This window comes from Poecilia formosa, unplaced genomic scaffold, assembly GCF_000485575.1.
Source record: "Poecilia formosa unplaced genomic scaffold, Poecilia_formosa-5.1.2 Scaffold299, whole genome shotgun sequence".
Classification (NCBI taxonomy): Eukaryota; Metazoa; Chordata; class Actinopteri; order Cyprinodontiformes; family Poeciliidae; genus Poecilia; species Poecilia formosa.
The window spans coordinates 816,889-835,384 of record NW_006800238.1 but is presented as its reverse complement, the minus strand read 5'-3'; the positions used below and the strand labels follow the sequence as shown (position 1 = coordinate 835,384).

The following is an 18,496-nucleotide window of genomic DNA, read 5'->3' as shown; positions in this document are numbered from 1 at the left end:
ATGAAGCAAATACAGACACGGCTCTGCATTATTTCAGTAATTTAATCAAATAAGTGAAATTTGTATTTTATACTGATTAATTACAAGGTGATTGTTACATATTTTCATGGCGACTCAATCACTGATGTTTTTAAGCATATCTGTTAAACAGATGATACGTTTTCATGGGCGAGCAATAAAGAGATAGACGCTGAAATCGGAGCATTTCAGCCAATAGTAAGTCAAATATACTGCATCACTGTACATTATGCACTTATAAAACATGCTTAAACATTACAACATGTAAATATTTTTTGTACAGAGTTAAATTGTGAATCCACAAATAAACATATTAGTTTTTGTACAAATTTAGGTAAGCTTTTAATCTTTTAACAAGCTTTGACAGTATTTTGTTTTTGCATTTAGTTGGCTTTATGATGTGCAAACTGAACACATGCATAATTAATGTATGACTTCAGTTTGTTTTGATTAGGAAGTTGAATTGTAACTTGGGATATTGTTCTTTATCATGCAAAACCCCTTTTTCAGTCCTTTTCCCTCCAGAACCTTAAAGGAGTCTTTGAGAGTCTGAAAATATCAATAGATGTATTTTTAAAGCATGCTCAGCTCTGTGACTTTAATGTAATTGGCTTACACAACAGACACAAACGGAAGCTTTTGAAGTGCTTGTATGGCTTCTGTGTTTACAGAAGCTTGCATGTTTTTATTTTTTTTTTCGTTTGCTTTTTGCTGTAAAAGTCAATCAATATCAATCTCGTCTACTAAAACTTTTGGGAGTGGTGATTAATTGAATTTTCCACGAATCTTATGATATTCTCCGCAGCACAGAGTTGTGACGCTGAGGTTTGTGGTTGTTGTATGACCAAATGTAAAACGGTTCTTTCATATTAATAGTTTTCGTGGCACTACATGTTATATTTTTTCTTCTAGCTGTATTACTTATTGGTCGTTACACCACACAAACATTAGGGAATCAAAGTTAGACTTTATGTTACTAAGAAACAAGATTACCAGCTTCCATTTATTTAGATGGTCATTTATAAAGAGGGGACTTCCCTCTAGATATGTCTCTTTCTGGGAAGCCGGAAAGAAGTAGAGATCTGATTTAATATGTCTTTTGAAGCACTTCCTTCCCTGAGAACGTTGTTGCTACAAAAATCACCTAAGAGCACCGATTACCATTCATCAAGGATACCCACAATTGGCCTGCAGGGTGAGTAGCAGTCAGTAATATATCAAAAAATGTCAGATGAGGCAATCTGAAGTGCTTCTTCTATTGCAATAATGTTTTGATACATGGTACTAGCTGTAGTCCAAGTAAAAGAGGAAGTCATTCCAGTAATGAAAGAATCCAATTGATGTCAACAACCTAAGCGGACAAAATTACTTCTCTGGTTTGCAGACGTATTGTCAAAAGCATCAAGTATTGAAATGGTTGGTTTTACACTCACCATCCACTTTATAAGGTTCACCTTATTAACTGCTTGTTAGCACACAGAGTCAGTCAGCCAGTCACATTGCAGAAACATCGGACAAAGAGAAAATTACTTTCTTAAGTTAAAACTTAGAACGGGGGGAGAAAGAAAGTAATTTAAGAAAGCATGGTTGTAGTAATAGGCGGAGTATTTCCGAAAACAGCTACAGGAATTTTCATGCACAATCGTCTCTCAGGTTTACACAAAGTGATCTTAAAAGAAAAAAATCAATCGAGCAGCACTTGTATGGATAAATTCCCTTGTTGATGTTAAAGATCGGAAGAAAAAGTGGTAAACTGATTTGACATAAGAATGTGACAGTAGCCCACATACAGAATGTAGAATACGATAAACACACAACACTTCAAACTTTGTAGCAGGTGAGCTACCACAGCAGAAGACCACATCTGCTGTTGTAGCAGTGATGCATCAGTAATTTATGCTGTAATTCATACAGGCTCACCAGAACTGGACATTACACAACTTGAAGTCTTGATTTTTGCTGCAACCTTCAGATGGAAGGGGTCAAAATTTGATGTAAACAATTCAGACTCTGAACAAGAAAGAATGAATTCAGTGAGTCTTGAATCAACAGATCAGGATGGTGATTTTGGTATAATTTCTTGGGGCACCCTAACCATATCGAAGCACTGGTGCTCAAATTGTCCATCTCTTTATTTTAACAGCATCTCTGTCTTCTGAGGACTGCTTCCAGGAACATACTGAACTCTATCACAAAGCTCAAATAATCTCAGACTAGTTTCCAGTGGCCTGCACAGTCACAAGAGCCAAACCCAACAGAGAACTTTTGTAAAGTTGTGGAACAAAAATCCTTATCACGGATCGCCACAGAAATATGCAGTGACTGTGCGTCGGTGTCATGTCAACACTGACCAAAATCTCAGAGCAATGTTTCTGACACCTTGAGGAATGTCCTTCATGAGGAAATTAGGCGGTGATGAAGGCAAGCTGAAGTCCAACCCATTACTGGTAAGGTGTACCTAATAAATTGACCTCTGATTGTAACAGTGACTTTTGCATTAAATGCTGGAAAAGTTGTGGAGATAAACCCAAATCCTGATGTAGATTTGTGTTATCTATGAAGATCCAGGCTGGGATAAGAGGATCACCACCACTCAGCCACAGCAGGACAACTGGGAGAATGGAGCGTAGCAGCTTTATTTCCCCCCACAGAGTCTTTTACAACTTCACAAGAAATTCATAATCATCCAGCGTTGAAAAGAACAGCAGGGACAGATGTGAAGGCATGCATACTGATGGGCTATAGGGGCAATTTTAAAAGTGAGACATGGCCGGAGGGCACGCTGTGCTCTGATCTCCATCCTAGGTACCTCAGAGAGAGATCCGCTAAGGACGACCTGGAGGAGCATTAACTTGTGAACCGCGCCATCTCGCGGCTGTGCGAATCACCTGCAGCGCACAGCATCGGGTGGAGCCACAGGCGCCACCGACAGCTGGGTGGGTGGACTCTTTTTTTGTCTGTGTGTGTGAGAGAGAGTACTGAACACCTCCATGCGGGTGCCCTTCCTACGGAATCATCTGTCAATTTCCTGAAGGGGGAAAAAAAAACTAAAGCTGTTTGTTGCTGATTTGAAAGTAAGTGATTGTTAATTATTCTGTTTTCGAATGAAAGAGGAGGAAAAACTCAGCAGCAGCGCGGTTTCATCTGAGCCACGCTCACGCTGCAGTTGTTAATAAGGAAGCAGCGCACATGGACTCTGAAAGGACGGAAGGATCATCCGGCTGATGCAATAAAACTTCAGGGCATCTCAGAGAAGCTCCACTCTCCACATTAGCAGACTTTGAAGTTGCAGAGTGTGGTGTAAATTGTCAAGAAACCTAAGCATCGAGGCAAGTTTAAAGAGGTTTTGTTGATGTTTACACTTTTAAAAAGTGTGAGCACTGCCGGCGGAGGAACATTTCCTTTTATAGGAGCGCGCTTCACAGCTGTAGTTCTGGCGGATGAACTCGCGTGAACCCAAAACACGTATGAATGAACCTTCCTGTTTTCTGGGGCAGGTTTAGAACCTGTTTTCATTTATCTGCAGTAAATCAGAAAGGAATCCAAGTCACTGAGATCAGCCCGTTTTGTTTTCTAAACCAGTTGCGTTACATTGTGAAACTTTATTATTTTTCAGAGACGACCCAATTTGAGACTGAAGCAGACTTTATTTGGGGGCCACTTTCATTCCGTCCATGCTTGGTCATCTTTGAAATCAGCACTGGCGTTGTTTATTTAACTAGTGAAAACTGAATTTAAAAGACACAAAGATTTAGCACTTTCTTTTTAATTTGTGTTCAGGCTTGTTGGTCTGGAAATGCATTTTCATTTCCCTGACTGAATTTAATGAACTTAAAATAACCAAACAAAAAGCCTGGATGGCCAAAGGTTTTTACTAGGTTATGATGTGTGTTTGGGTATAGCACGATGTCCACATAAAGAAACTGTAGTTTAGAATGGGAATATGACCTTCATTTAATGTAATAATGATAAAGGATTAATAATTATTTCAGAATCAGTTAGGCAATCATTTTCATGTATTTTATCTGCAGACAATATTTGTTGATTTATTTTACCGTTGGCCTTCCAGAGACTGAATGCACCAAAGTCAACTATGACAGTCAGACTTAAGATCATCATAGCATCCTGACTCTTTGTAAAAGAAAAACAGATTTGAAATTGGAGTAAACAAATTTTTAAATCCAGCATCCGCATCAGTCCCTCTCCCTCCCAACAGAACCCATGCTTATTCTAATACTTGGCTGGAAATATGTCTTTTTACTCAGAGGGAATGAAATGACATATTATTTGTTTTTAAAGTTATAGCTATGATGATTGTGTATTTGCTTCTACAACTTGAGTTTGAAAAAGAACACCAATTACTACAACGAAGAAATGAACAAATAACTCAAAGTTCATAGTTTTTGTCATAACAGTTAATTAGCCTTAGCAAGGTTCATAAAATAAATGCAAATACATTCAAGGTAGTAATTAATCCTCCTAATAAGCAGTGTTGCCACCTGACAAGGAACCATAAAATTAATAGTTCTTTTTTAATATATTTTTGGAGCAATGCTACAGGCAGGGTTATTACCAAGAGGTCAGGCACTTATCAAGGATACATGAGGAGATATGAGATAAAGTTTGTGTGTGTGTTATTTTGTGCTGTAGCTTGTCTTGCCTCCTTTAACCTTTTTATTCTGTTGGAAATGTATGCTGCAACACAACCCAAAACTGGGGAAACTGGAAAAGGAAAAAAAAAGATGCGTACTTTTGAATATTTTTGTTTTAGAAATAAAAATGTAAATATTGCTATTTGTATTCAGCTGCCATTGAGTCAATATAGTGTGGAACTACCTTTGACTGTAGTTGTATCTACAAGTCTTCATATTGTTTTCATGTGCTTGTGCACCCAGAGACCGAGATGCTTGTCCATTCGTATTTAGCTCAAGTTCAGTCATACTGGATAGAAAGCATGGACAATGGAGTCTTGTCATAGATTCTCAGTTGTATTGTTCTAGTTGGCAATCTTTACTCATGAATATGCTTTTGAGCTAAGCCATTCACTTGTAGATATTTAGCTATAGGGTTGTTGACCTGGAAGGATGTAAACCCTCACCCTAGTCTCTAGTCTTTTGCAGCCTTTAAGACGTTTTCTATCAGGATTTCTGGAAAATGGAAGGACAACTCCTTCCACCTTCCCATAGACTCTGATCAGCATTAATTCCTCACAAGATAATGCTTCTCCCACTGTCTTTCAGCATAGTGTCTTGCATAATACTTGCTTGAAAGCCCAAACCTTCAGTTGTGGAGTTCCATATATGTTGTGTGCCCCACATAGCTTGTGCAGTAGTGAAAACCTAACTTTGGCTTTTTTCCAACAATTAGTTTATTTGTGCCAGTCTCTTAATGCATGATGATGATTGTTTCTGTCAATATGTTCTCTCATTAAAGCTTGGGAACTTTTCAGCTCCTCTAGTTACCATGGGATATGGAGTTACATTCCTGCCAAAAACTCGAAAGAATGCTTTAAACAATTCCAATAGTGCATATATTAACCGTGAAAGCATATGGCTCTGATTATGACCATGTTTATTAACTAAGAGGGTGTTTAGCTATGACTGCAGTGGCCACATTTTCACAGATGGTGTATCAGAGAAAAAGGGGCCTAAAGACGAGTACATGCCACACTTCTCAGATTTATGTTTGTGAAAGCATTAAAACGTTTCAACTTCACATTATGCATCAGCTTGTGTTGGTCTGTCTCATAAAGTGCCAATAAACTGCTTTGAAGTTTGTGGTTTTAATGTTGCAAAACTTGATAGACTAGGTGCTAGACGAATACAAGGCACTGTAAAGTGTAAAGATGTGAGCATGTTGGTAATTAGCTTGAAACCTTTGGAAGAAATTTTGAAGTAGTTATGGTATGTCAACATTGCATCATCAAGCTGAGGACCAGTGAGCAGGCACTGTGTGTACACTTCCAGTCCACTCACATCCACTTTATATTCAAAAACTTCTGTCTGAAACCAATGTTTACATGAGGAGAATCTAATCAAATGAGTAATTACTTTGTAATTTATGCATTACTTAGCTGATCTGCTTTTAGAAGTTGTCTTTGAGGCCTAACTGTGACTGTCGATATAAAAGTCATTTGAAGGAGTAAATGTATTGTGCCTGCAGGCAAACATTAAAGACCATGGGACCAAATGCCTTCCCAAATTCATGCACATGCCGATATGAGTCATCAGCACAGAGATTGGCTGAGATGAGGGCAGGGCCCCATCCTTCCCACCCGCCTTTTTTAGCTCAGCTAAGACACGCCACATCATGTTCATTCTGCTGCGTATCTCTGTTGTTAATTCGGAACCACTGACTCATCGCAACACTTCTTTTTTTTATTTTTTATTCCTGGACAGAGATGTGGCTAATGAGCTCAATCACCAGCAGCATATAAGGAAACATTCCTGCTAGCCAATTTTAGCTCCAGGAGAAGGAAATACTTATAGTTTTCAGATTTCTTTTTTCCATTTGATTTTTTTTTTCTAGTGTCTATATTTCGTTATTTGGTTTAGTTTGTTTTGGCAACTGCATATGGGTCAGTATAACAGTTTACTACGACCGGGGCATGCACCTTAAAATTGTTTGGCTTTGTCTGAGGTTTGTTCACTGCTTGAAATATTAAGGCAACAATATAACACCACTATTTTTTTTATTGCAAATATTACAATTTCATCCTGAAAAATTGTAAATTGCATATATTTAGGCAAAAATACTATGGTAAAGTTACCACAGTATCTTTACTGAAGCTTATCATACTAGGAGCATTTCAGACCGGCCTATTTTTAGTCAAATCCCAGTCTATAAATGTTGTATAAGAGAGATAAACAGATATAAAACTTTGGAACAATATTGATATCCTAAGTTAATATTGCTGCTATGGCCAATGACCATTTCATTACCCTTTAAAAACCTTAAAAAACAACCATGTTACTGCTTTTCTGCTTCAGTTAAATTTCCACAGTCCTGCACTGCATTACTCTGACTGTCACTTGAGCAAACAAATACCACAACCAACTTTTTGCCCCCTCCAAAAACGATGGAAATAAACTTCGGTTGTTAATATCCATCTTATTTATCAGGCAGATATTCGTATATTAAAAATCACTAGTACTTGCCGATACTGATGTTGGTGCCGATATATCGTGCGTTTCTTGTATACAGGCATGTTATTCTCTCTGCTTTGTTCTAAACCTTCAAAATCGAACAATATCCTTTCAAGAAGAAAAAAAACAACATAAAAATGTTAAGGTATGTTTTGCCAATACCTCTTTTAGACCACATTAACATAACATTTAAAATCTCCCCAGGATTTGTTTGATGAAAGTTTCTAGATGTTGCTGCTATAACAAAAACAAACAGTCCTATTAGGTTGTCTCTATCTACATTTGAACTTTAAATGGACTCAGAAGAGGAAGGGGGGTTTATTGGTGTCAAAACAGCTGCCTCTGAGGCCATGTGATATATCACTGTTCTATTTGTACACCAAATACCTGAATGGTTTGTACACAAATTGGCATCTGTGTCACATGTCAAGCCCTTGAGTGTAAATATGTCATCTAAAGCTGGTGGTAAGGCGATGTGCCATCTGGACAATCAAGCTTGGGAGCATTGTGAGCTCATAGGCATCAGTGATAGTCAGGAACCTGTGTTGAACTTGTTGTAAAACAGAAGTGAGTACTCTTCTTTATCATTTCAATTGCAGATGTATTGTTTTTGCGGAAGCTTGAAGCGATGACTGCAGTGTCACAATTGTTTAGCAGTTTCTGTTGATCAGACATTGTCCCCTTCCATTTGAGTTCTTTTCAGTAGCAGAATATTGTACATGTTGGCTCCCTTAATAATTGATATTTTACAAGAAAACTACAATAAAGCTGTGGGCTCGAACAAATTTGAAAGAAGCAAATTTAGCTTTCTGGAGGAACGGAGCATAATTGGATGTAACTGAATGTGGAGCATATTTTACAATAAGAGATATTCAAATAGTTAGTTCACCCATATTTTGGGTGGTTTGAATGAGGTGTGGTTTTTGAATGAGGTGTGTTCAATAACCAAAAAACTTCCCTAGACATTTTCAGATTAAATGCTGCATCTGTTGCATTAAGCCTGATTGGATGTTGTAAATGATCACCATAAACTGATGAGCCTCTTTCCTGGAACGCCCACAGACGGTAAAACGATGTGATCTTAAGGTCATGCTTTTCTGCACTGAGCATGGACGCAGTGCCTTGTGAAATCTTTGCACTCTTTCCACATTTTGTTGTGTCGTGTCACAACCACAAACTTCAATGCATTTCACCAGGAATTTATATAAAGGATCAGCACAAATGAGTGCACGACTGGGGAGTGGAAGAGAAACGATAAAGGGTTTAAATGTTTGTTTTACAAATAAGATTCTGAGAAGTGGCACACACATTCACTATGAGCACTCCCACAATTTTCTGTAATTGAAAATTCATGCATTTTCAGCAGGGATGGGCTTAAAGAGTCCGATATGTACTTAAAGATTTATCACGGTACTTTTTGTTACCACTTTGAAAACAACATAAGTGACAATAAGAACTATTGTTTTGGACCAGATCAGAGTGTCTCCTTCCACATGCTTGCTATGTTCCACGTTTTTAGTGGCAAATACAAATAAATACAACTACATGCTATACTTTCAAGCATTTTTTGGTCAAAAAACTTCAATAACTTTCCGTTCACTGGACAGCCATTCACTACGTTTTGATCTGTCATAAAAAGTTCCAATGAAAATGGAATGCTTATGAGGTTTGAATACTTTTTTGTAAGTCATAAGCATTGAATATAAGCCTATTGTAATAATCAATCGCATAGTAAATTAAAATGAGCTCGATAAATTCTAATGGTATTTTTTGAAGAGCAAATTTGTTTATGGACTTCATAATTTATGGTTTCAGTTATTTGTGTGTTTTTTTTTTTGTTTTGTTTTGTTTTTTGTTTTTCATTTTATTTGTGGTTTGTGGTGGCGTGTTTTATTTTGGATATTTAAAATATATTTAGTTCCATTGTGAAGTGTTCTTTACAAAGTCAAAGTTATTGGTCTTTGAAAGGGCAAACTTGCATTATTACGCCGTTACCAATATGTCACTTGAAAATGGTCTGAAAACAACATTTCTCGCAATAATTTCTGCGACAATTGATCATCTTCTGCGACAATTGATCATCCAGATATTGATATTGTGAAAGGCTTAACTGAACACCTTGTGTTTACAGATGTGTCATAATCCCATCACCATTCCTGTCTTGTTCTGTCCACAGGTATCTTTGTGTCCCTTTGGCACTAACAGAGATGATTCTGGCTAAATTACAAGGCATTGGGAAGCAGCTCCTGAGGGTGAAGGTTGTGGACTGCAGCTTAGACGAAACCCGGCTGGCCCGATGCCTCAGGACCTTTGACCTGGTGGCCCTGGGCGTTGGGAGCACATTGGGTGCCGGTGTTTATGTGCTCGCTGGTGCCGTAGCTCGTGAAACCTCTGGACCTGGCATCGTCCTCTCATTTCTCATAGCTGCGCTAGCTTCCGTGCTAGCCGGTCTGTGCTATGCCGAGTTTGGAGCCCGTGTCCCGAAAACCGGCTCAGCTTACCTGTACTGCTATGTGACGGTGGGAGAACTAGGGGCTTATATTACGGGCTGGAACCTCATTCTCTCCTATGTCATTGGTGAGATCACTTAAAAAAACAGGAAAGGTAAAGACCTGGCTGCTAATCTCTGTGATTTGTGAATTACCTGAAGATTTCTCTGTGCAGGAACTTCAAGTGTGGCGAGGGCTTGGAGCGCCACCTTCGATGAGCTCACCGGAAAGCACATTGAGCAATTTTGCAAACAATACATGAAAATTAATGTACAGTGGCTGGCAGAGTATCCGGACATATTTGCTGTCTTCATCATACTCTGTCTGACAGGTTAGACACAATAATGTCTTTCCATGACTCTGGTACAGAGTGGATACGTTTAGAAAAATAAGGAATTTGATTTTTCATTCATGGATCAGAATAAGAAAGACAACTTAGTCTAGAACATCAATTGTATTTCTATATTTTTTATTTTTATATATATGTTCTACCGTCTAAAGGTTGTGCCCATCCATCCATTTATACATCACTCCCTCCTTCCATTTGTCCATCCCTCCTTTAATTATCCATCCACCTAGGGCTACAACCTAAAAATATTTTACGAATCGATTATTTTTTTTTTGCGGTTTATTTGCTTAAAAAATTGTTGCATTCTGCAGATTTCTCTTTCAACTTCTTACAGCTTTAGCATAATTACTTCTCTGGGTGTGTTATTCTTTCAGCAAATTGCTTTTTTTGAGTCTGTATACTCCAGCTGACAGTTAATCATTTACTAAATTAGTTGACGATTATTCCATTAAACGATTAGTCACGATTAATCTGATTAATTGTTTCAGTTTCGCATCCATCCATCACCCCTTCTTTTTCTTTTTTCTTTTCTTCCTATCTTTTATTTATTTATTTTTTTACGTAAACAATGTGCTTAAAAATTACAACGTTTCTTCCCTCCACCCCCACTGTTTCTGTCATATATCCTATCATATTTTTTTTTTCCTTTTCAACTTTTCACAGCGTTGCTTGCTTTTGGAGTCAAAGAATCGGCCATGGTGAATAAAGTATTCACTTGCGTCAATGTGCTTGTCCTGCTGTTTGTGATCGTCTCTGGACTGGTTAAAGGAGACCTAAAAAACTGGAATCTGAACCCTGAAGAGATCCTCAACGCCACTGGAAACGCCACCCATAAGTAGGTTCACTGAAGATCAATGTGTTATGATTACCAATGCTAATTATTTTCATAAAGTAAATAAGTGCTTTCTTTTCTTACTTCCAGTACCTCACTTCCCCACCCTGAAACTCTTGGTGCAGGCGGCTTCATGCCGTTCGGGTGGTCAGGGATCCTCTCTGGTGCTGCCACCTGTTTTTATGCCTTTGTGGGGTTTGACTGCATTGCCACTACAGGTGACGGCAAATGCATTAACACGGGTAGTACACACAAAACTCTGTTACCTGACATATCGTTTTTTGTTTGTTTCCCCCTCAGGAGAGGAAGTGAAGAACCCCCAGAAGGCCATTCCCATCGGCATCGTGGCCTCTCTCCTCATCTGTTTTGTGGCTTACTTCGGCGTTTCGGCGGCTCTCACTGTTATGATGCCGTACTACATGCTGGACAAAGACAGCCCTCTTCCAGTGGCCTTTAAGTATGTAGGCTGGGAGGGAGCCACTTATGCAGTAGCCATTGGCTCTTTATGTGCTCTGTCGACCAGGTAAGTGGGTCTCCTACTGCCTCTCAGCATGAGAAGCCACAGAGGGCGCGTAATTGTTCAGCAGGAATCTTTAGGAAATGAATAATTCATTTCAGCTGCCCTGAGTAGTGAATTCTTTTACATAACGCTTTACTCGCTGGTAGCCGACGAGCTGCAGTTAAAGAACAGTAGGTCGGAAAGACTGGGGTGTATGAGGCAGGTGACACATTGGAAAGATTCTTAGAAACATTTTGTCTGCTTTTGGTACAATATATAAATGCGAATGTAAAATCATTTAGATTCTGAAATTAAATGATGATCCTTTAGTATTTAGGGTGCTTAATTTCTGGAAAAATATGGAATTCAACTATTTTCAGTGTGTGGATAAATATAGAAAAAGAAAATGGTATGAACCTTTGTTTCCTTCTGTTTTCTTTCTTTCTTTGCTTTTTGGATCCTTTCTTGTTTCTTTCTCTCCTTTCTTTCTGTCCTTTTCTGATTGTTTCTGAGTTTTATGTTACCTCTAAAATCTCTCGATTGAATATTAATGTCTAGCTTTAAACAATTAGTTTCCACATTTATTGAAGAATAGCAGTACCCCATGTGGAGACGCAGAAAGCCCTGCACGGAGGCGTAGGGAGAATATAAAATACTTCAAAAACAACTGGAGTTGCTCAAGAACCATAAAAAAATAACTGAAATGCATGTTTTGCTCTTATTAAAGTAACTGCATAGACCATAGTTGGGTAGATCCAAATTTACACCACACTCGGGAATTTTGCAAAAGTTCCAGTGGTGCATATTTTACATTTACAGGATATACTGGCAGAAAACTAACAAAAAATTTAGTCAACCATAAAGATACAACAATCAATTTTTGATAGCTCTTTAAGTCACAGATAAGCATACAGTAAAATGTTAATAAAATTATTCCGTTGTGACAAACACCTAATATACATATAGATATCTGAGCTGTGTGTGTGTGTGTGTGTGTGTTTTCCTTGACATTGCATGCTCTTTTCTCCCTCCCTGCACCAACCAGCTTGCTGGGCTCCATGTTCCCAATGCCAAGAGTGATCTGGGCCATGGCGGAGGATGGCCTGCTCTTCAAATGCTTGGCTAAAATCAGCACGCGAACCAAAACCCCGCTAACAGCTACAGTAACCTCCGGCATGGTCGCAGGTGAGCTCACACCCTAAACTCGCTAACTGGCAGAATGCTGCGTGAGGCGTGGCGAGGCAGGCCCCTCAACACCTAACATGCAAACGCAGCACAAAGGCGGCAAACTTTAGCTGACGCAGCAGCTGTTCCGTTGGGCTGACAATGTTTGAGGGCTCGTGTGGAACCACAGCTACGTTCTAAAGTCTCCTCCTCCTCCTCCCTTCATCCATGACATAGCCTCCTTGGCTCCATGTTTCCGCTGCCACGCATTATCTTTGCTATGGCTCGTGACGGGGTGATTTTCTCGTTTCTGGCTCGTGTCAGCGAGAGGAAGACGCCCATCGTCTCCACCTTGGTGGCAGGGCTGATGTCTGGTAGGTGGCTGAGATAAAGACAAAGTCAACAGTGCCCCCATGTGGAAGGAGGAGGAAGGGGGGAAAAAACGAATCACACATAGTTGTAAATATTTTTGATCTTTACAGTAATAGATTGGCAGTTTCCTCCTTTATTTTTTTTAGACTTTATTTTAATTAAAATACTGTGTCATTAATATTGAATCTAATTCTGCTGTGTATTCTTGTTCAAGTCACTCTGCTGATGTGTATTTTCTCCTCTGTGCCCCGCAGCTGTGATGGCTTTCCTGTTTGAGCTAAAGGACCTGGTGGATCTCATGTCTATTGGCACTTTACTGGCCTATACTCTGGTTGCTGCCTGTGTGTTGGTACTCAGGTAATTGTTTTTCTCACCAAATAACCAAGAAATATGCAATACTTAAAAGTTTAGATCTGACATGAGAATAAATGAATTCTTAGATTCATTTATTTCAAGGATTACCTCTAAATTCTCAAACTTTAGCACATACTTAAAGCTAGATGGTTTAAGTATTTTCTCCTACTTCTTGATTTTCTCCTAGTTCTCTGACCTGCTCCCTCCATCTCAGCATGTATTTATAATTTTAAACCTACTAGATTATAACACAATCTACAATGAGCTAGATTTTGTATTCGTGCACCCAGTTCTTGCTTTTAAGAGATATAACATTTGTTTATTGTTAAGTGATTTCACCTCATCTTTAAGTCCCGCCTCCCCATCCTTAGTGACTTGTCTGCTCTCTGTTCGCCTGTCACGCGAAGGTACCAGCCTGAGCAGCCGAGTACGGCCTATGAGATGGCCAACACCCAGGAGGAGCCGGAGTCTTGCAGCGAAGGGAACTCTGACGTCTTTCCTCAACCAGAAGATACGATCAGCATCAAGAATCTCCTGTCCCCCTCCAACCCCGAACCCTCTCCTCTGTCTGGTCGTACCGTCAAAATCTGCACCAGCATAATTGGTGAGCCTCGCACGAGGATGAAAGTGAACATTTCATGTTGAACTGGCCCGGAGCGTGACGAGGTCTCCTTTTTTTTTTTTTTCTCTCCACCAGGTGTTATGGTGTGTGTTTTCAGTGCTGTTGCTGCTCAACAAACTCTGGCCCCCTGGGCTGTGGCTCTGATGAGTGTTAGCATGGCGGTTTGTGTCCTTCTCACCTTTGTTATATACAGGCAGCCTCAGAGCAAAGCCAAGCTGGCCTTTAAGGTGAGTTTGAACTTTAAACCTTTTGCTAATTTTTTTTGTTCCTTTTAACTTTTTCACTATCTGGGATGTTACCACCACAAACATCTGTGTATTTTTTGGGGATATTTTATGCGGTAGACCAACGCAAAACAGCACCACAGCAGTATGTTATTGAAGTGAAGCAGAGGTAAACATGGATTTCGAACTCAGTGCTCTCAACTGTTTTCATAAGCAATCCAATTAGTAAGCCATCCAGGGTTCATGCTGATAGTACCACTATTTCTCACACATTCCCCAAATTTGTGATAATGGAGTAGCAAGAGCAACGTCAGGTTTGAAATAAACCTATAAGAAGTCTCAATTATTGTTTGCTACAATTTCTTTTGGAGACTTGGCAAACAAAATAAGGAGTTCTTTTCAGTTCAGGGTGTTGATTTGTAAACTACTCACATTGCATTCAGTTGTATGGATTAGAGCATAGGATTATAGTGAAGGTCATATTTGTACAGGTGTGGTTGCAGCTCGTGCACAAAGTTTTTGGCCTGGCTCCTGTCTTGGTGATCAGATCCAGGTCTTGATTAGTCTTCCAATCTTTAGCTCGACTGTCAACATGTATTACTTTATATCAGCTGAGAAAATGGCTCTCTGAAAGTGGTCTGCTTCCCTCTGACGGCCTTTCTTGCTTTTCATCTCTTATCACTGATATTTTGAGGTGGGCAGCTGCTTTGAAGAGCACATAACATCTGCTTGTTTAGAAAACTTTGGCAAATGTCAAATATTTATTGAGCTTTAACCCTGGAGCTGCAATACCCACTAGTACCACTACAGGAAGATTTTTTTGTATAAACTCCCTTTCAGTGATGAGCGTGAACCCAACTAAATGGCGGTTTTTGTCCAAACTAAATCAGTCAGACTAAGGTTTTTCTTAAATATTTTATTTATGCTTTAATTAACCAGTGGTGACATATAGAAACCTAACCGTGAAATCTTTTTCTTTTTACTCTTCTCACTTCTTTTGCTGAATTTCCTTCTAGATACATGAAGTCATTCATTCCACTTATCTCGATAGATTTCAGAACTATGTTTTTGTGAAGGAGTTTTTTAAGCCTTTTGAAATGGATTCTCTCTCCACAGGTTCCCTTGGTGCCCTTCGTTCCCATCACCAGCATGTTTGTCAATGTCTACCTGATGATGCAGCTCAATAAAGGAACCTGGGTGCGCTTTAGCATTTGGATGCTGATAGGTACTGTGTCTCAAGAGTGGAACATTTTCTGCCAGCTTTCCTAAATATAGTCTGACCTCTCTGACCTGATATTCCTCCACTACTGCAGGTATCTTTATCTACTTCGTCTATGGCTTTTGGAACAGCGCAGAGGCAACCAGGTCTGATGCCTGCTCAATAAAAGGAGAGCCAATGACCAGAGAGAAGGAGGCCTTGAACACATCAAACTGCACTCGAGACGGTGACGACTGATGAGGAAATGAGCGCTTACACACTTTGAGATTTTCTGAAACGGCTGCACAGAAAACACTGCAGATCCGTGCATGCATGCATCTTTGAATGTCTGTTTTTAAAGTTTGCTATCTCCGAATTGACGACATGCCAAAACAACAATCACATTTTCAGTGATATATTTGTTGTGCAGAATTAACTGTGGCTCACAGACTCAGAGCCTAATGTTTTAATATCTGATGTTTACTGTGAATTACAGAGATTAATAATAGAGCTGACAATTATCCACTCAGTTTCCTGCCGGAACACCTAACCCATATGTTAGGTGTTAGGTGCATTGAAAAAAAATGTACTTATGTTACTGAAAAAATAGTTGCTTTATGCATTATGCTGCCTTCAATGAGCTGCTCAAATTAGAGCAATATTTGACGCATTACTCTAATCGCAAATTAGAGCAATGCGTCAATGTATTGCAAATTAGCGGATCAATGACACAAGTTTGTTGGGTATAAAGATGAGTGTTGTTTTTATGAGTGGAAATTGCACGTTTTATCTGAAAGCTGCTAATATGGAGTTTTTGTCAGATACTTGAGATGGTGCCTTTTTCCCAAAGAAATGTCACAACTTCAAAGGTGATATCCTTTAAACATTTGATACTTGTTATGAGATGAAAATGCAGTTAATTGTCTGTGTATAAAGTATCCTCTGGAGTATGAAAATCCGGTTTTAAGGAATATGGAGAGTTTTATTTTTGGACCATTTTTACATTTTTTGTGCATATGCATTTAAACAGGAAGAACAGTTTTAATATTGTGGTTAAGTTTTGTTTGAGTGGCCAAAACTACCTTAATTTGCTCTTCTCAAACTCACTGTGGCAGCTGCAACAGGTGTCTTTTTAAAGATTTTTCGTCCCAAGTGCAGGTCCGAGCCATTCGAGCCATTTGCCCAGAAACCGATGCTGAACGTATGCTTCAAAATTCAGTAGCTTTAAAGTTGTTCCTTATGTTTCATCAGTAATGCGTGGTTAACATTACCACTGTGACTGTGTTGCATTTAAGTCACTCACCAGACGTCTGGTATTCCAGACGTCGTATTACCATTTCTTCACAAGAGCAGCAACTATCTTGACCTTTCAAGTATTTTGCAGGCCACTCTTACATGTCTAAAGATGCGTCTTACAGTCACAATCTTTGGTAAACTTGCATATTTCTCCTGTTAACTGTGCTTTTGTGTGAAACATGCCAGCATGTTGATTGAGTTTTGATGTGACTTGTTAATTTGGGAAAATATCTGATTTAGAAGAATCTTGCATTCGAAGGTTTATTCTCCTGTTTTATAAACTTAGTACTCTGCTTTGATTATCATAAAATTGAATGATCTGTGTTTCAACTGCATTCTTGTCTCCCCCATCAACAGCTGTCTGTTGTACACCATATAGAACTGGTGATAAGATAAAGACAGACTCAAAGCTACAAGAGCCAAAAGAGTCTCTTGTCTTTCGTGGTGACCTTCATTGCAAATTATTTTAAACACTTTTATTGTTTGTGAATATTCAGATTGTTAGCTCAGCAAAATAATCTGGAACAATTTTGCAACTTCATCTCCTCTGCTTTTAAAAAACTCAGTTTGCTGGGAGGTTGGCTAAAGAGTGAAGCTTACCAAGAGATGCCTTCACCGATCATGTATAAAATGTCTTGCTCTGGACCCTCTTCAGATGCTTGGGATTGTACTAGGACATCCCTAATTAGGACGTACCCCAACCAGGACTATGCTATGTGTTATACAATTCACTGATGATGACAATGAAAGCTACTGTGACTGTGTGAAGATCCACCAGGCAGCTCAAACGTGAATGTTACATGTCAAAGTGGCAACTAGGTGAAATGTGTGCATTAGAAAATTTCCATTTTAAATTTCTACCATGGATTTACCTATAAACTTGAATATGACTTGCATTAATATGGGGTTCTACTTCTCTTCCGTTAACTTGTGTGCTGGACTTGAATTCAGTTCTGGTAAATTTCTATGGTTCCATGCCAGGACACTGCTCTATTTATTAACATGGTGTGTTGATCTTTGTCACAGTGTCAGTGTGCTGGCCTTCATGTAAGATAACAAACAATGTACATAAAATGTAACTATGCTCAGATTTTGTTGAACAGTCAGTGTGGTTGTGCTTCATGTTTTAATCCATGTTGTAAATACCAATAACAATGTAAGGGAATATGCCAAATTTACTCAAGCTTGGTTGGCTTGTACAGATTTTCTTTTACCTTCCAAATGAAGCATTTACAATGCAGACTATGCTACAGTGTTCAAATGCGATGTGACAAATTGGACAGTTTTCCGGGTGCTCGTTAATATTCATTAACCTGCTTTTTTATTTTATTTTTTGCAGCATTCTGGTAAATATCTACAGTCCAAATTAGTATTTGAGATGCTGTTTTCTTTGTCCACCATCTGTTTATGGATTTATTTGGTTCTGTAAATAAATCATGGTGAATGTTAAAACCTAAATTTGCCCTTATTTCTATTTATTTATTTATTTTACATGGTATCAGATCTTCTAATTACTGAAATTGAAAAAAAAATACAGTTGAAATTAAGTTCAGCTTTCATTATTGTGATGTGACGGTTAAATCTGTTGAAATGTTTCTTAGGTGTCACGTCTCTGTACTTTATGCTTTTAAGGAGTCTGTTTTCCTAATTTATTGAAAGGGTCTTAATCATTAGGTCTTCAGGCTTTCTGAAGACCTTTGTTGAAAAGATTTTCACTCATTCTTAGTGACGTTCCTCAGCATTTCAAATGAATATTGTTTATTAAGCCAGCTTCCCCCACTTTCCTACAAAAGGCTGCAAAAGTCGAGACATGACCTTATTTGTTATGTCACAAGAGATAACTTTGCAGCCCCTGAACTTTTTCACCTTTTGTCTGGTTACAACCACAAACATCAATGTACCTGTATTTTTGAAAAGATAGACCAGTGGAGAGT

General features: G+C 38.8%; 1 protein-coding gene across 3 annotated transcripts; it reads left to right on the top strand.

Moving 5' to 3' along the window:
* Positions 1-2,965: 2,965 nt before the first annotated feature.
* LOC103152065 (high affinity cationic amino acid transporter 1-like) lies at positions 2,966-18,020 on the top strand. Of its 3 annotated transcripts, none has more exons than XM_007572400.2 (12): positions 2,966-3,092; positions 9,340-9,740; positions 9,828-9,983; positions 10,665-10,836; positions 10,924-11,051; positions 11,134-11,356; positions 12,734-12,870; positions 13,123-13,225; positions 13,630-13,826; positions 13,920-14,071; positions 15,185-15,293; positions 15,382-18,020. In XM_007572400.2, the coding sequence occupies exons 2-12, from the start codon at positions 9,371-9,373 to the stop codon at positions 15,522-15,524; spliced, it is 1,890 nt and encodes a 629-aa protein (XP_007572462.1). In that variant the 5' UTR covers positions 2,966-3,092; positions 9,340-9,370; the 3' UTR covers positions 15,525-18,020. The 3 variants fall into 3 exon arrangements, with proteins under 3 accessions (XP_007572462.1, XP_007572461.1, XP_016516327.1); XM_007572399.2 differs by lacking the exon at positions 12,734-12,870 and adding an exon at positions 12,378-12,517 and having other exon boundaries at positions 2,968-3,092; XM_016660841.1 differs by lacking the exons at positions 2,966-3,092; positions 12,734-12,870 and adding exons at positions 7,712-7,730; positions 12,378-12,517.
* Positions 18,021-18,496: the final 476 nt, after the last annotated feature.

Bases quoted from the DNA above. Each gene is read 5' to 3' on its own strand.
- LOC103152065 (XM_007572399.2), top strand. From the start codon at position 9,371: ATGATTCTGGCTAAATTACAAGGCATTGGGAAGCAGCTCCTGAGGGTG. The intron at 12,518-13,122 runs GTGAGCTCACAC...TGTGCCCCGCAG, and splicing joins AACCTCCGGCATGGTCGCAG to CTGTGATGGCTTTCCTGTTT. The intron at 13,827-13,919 runs GTGAGCCTCGCA...TCTCTCCACCAG, and splicing joins AATCTGCACCAGCATAATTG to GTGTTATGGTGTGTGTTTTC.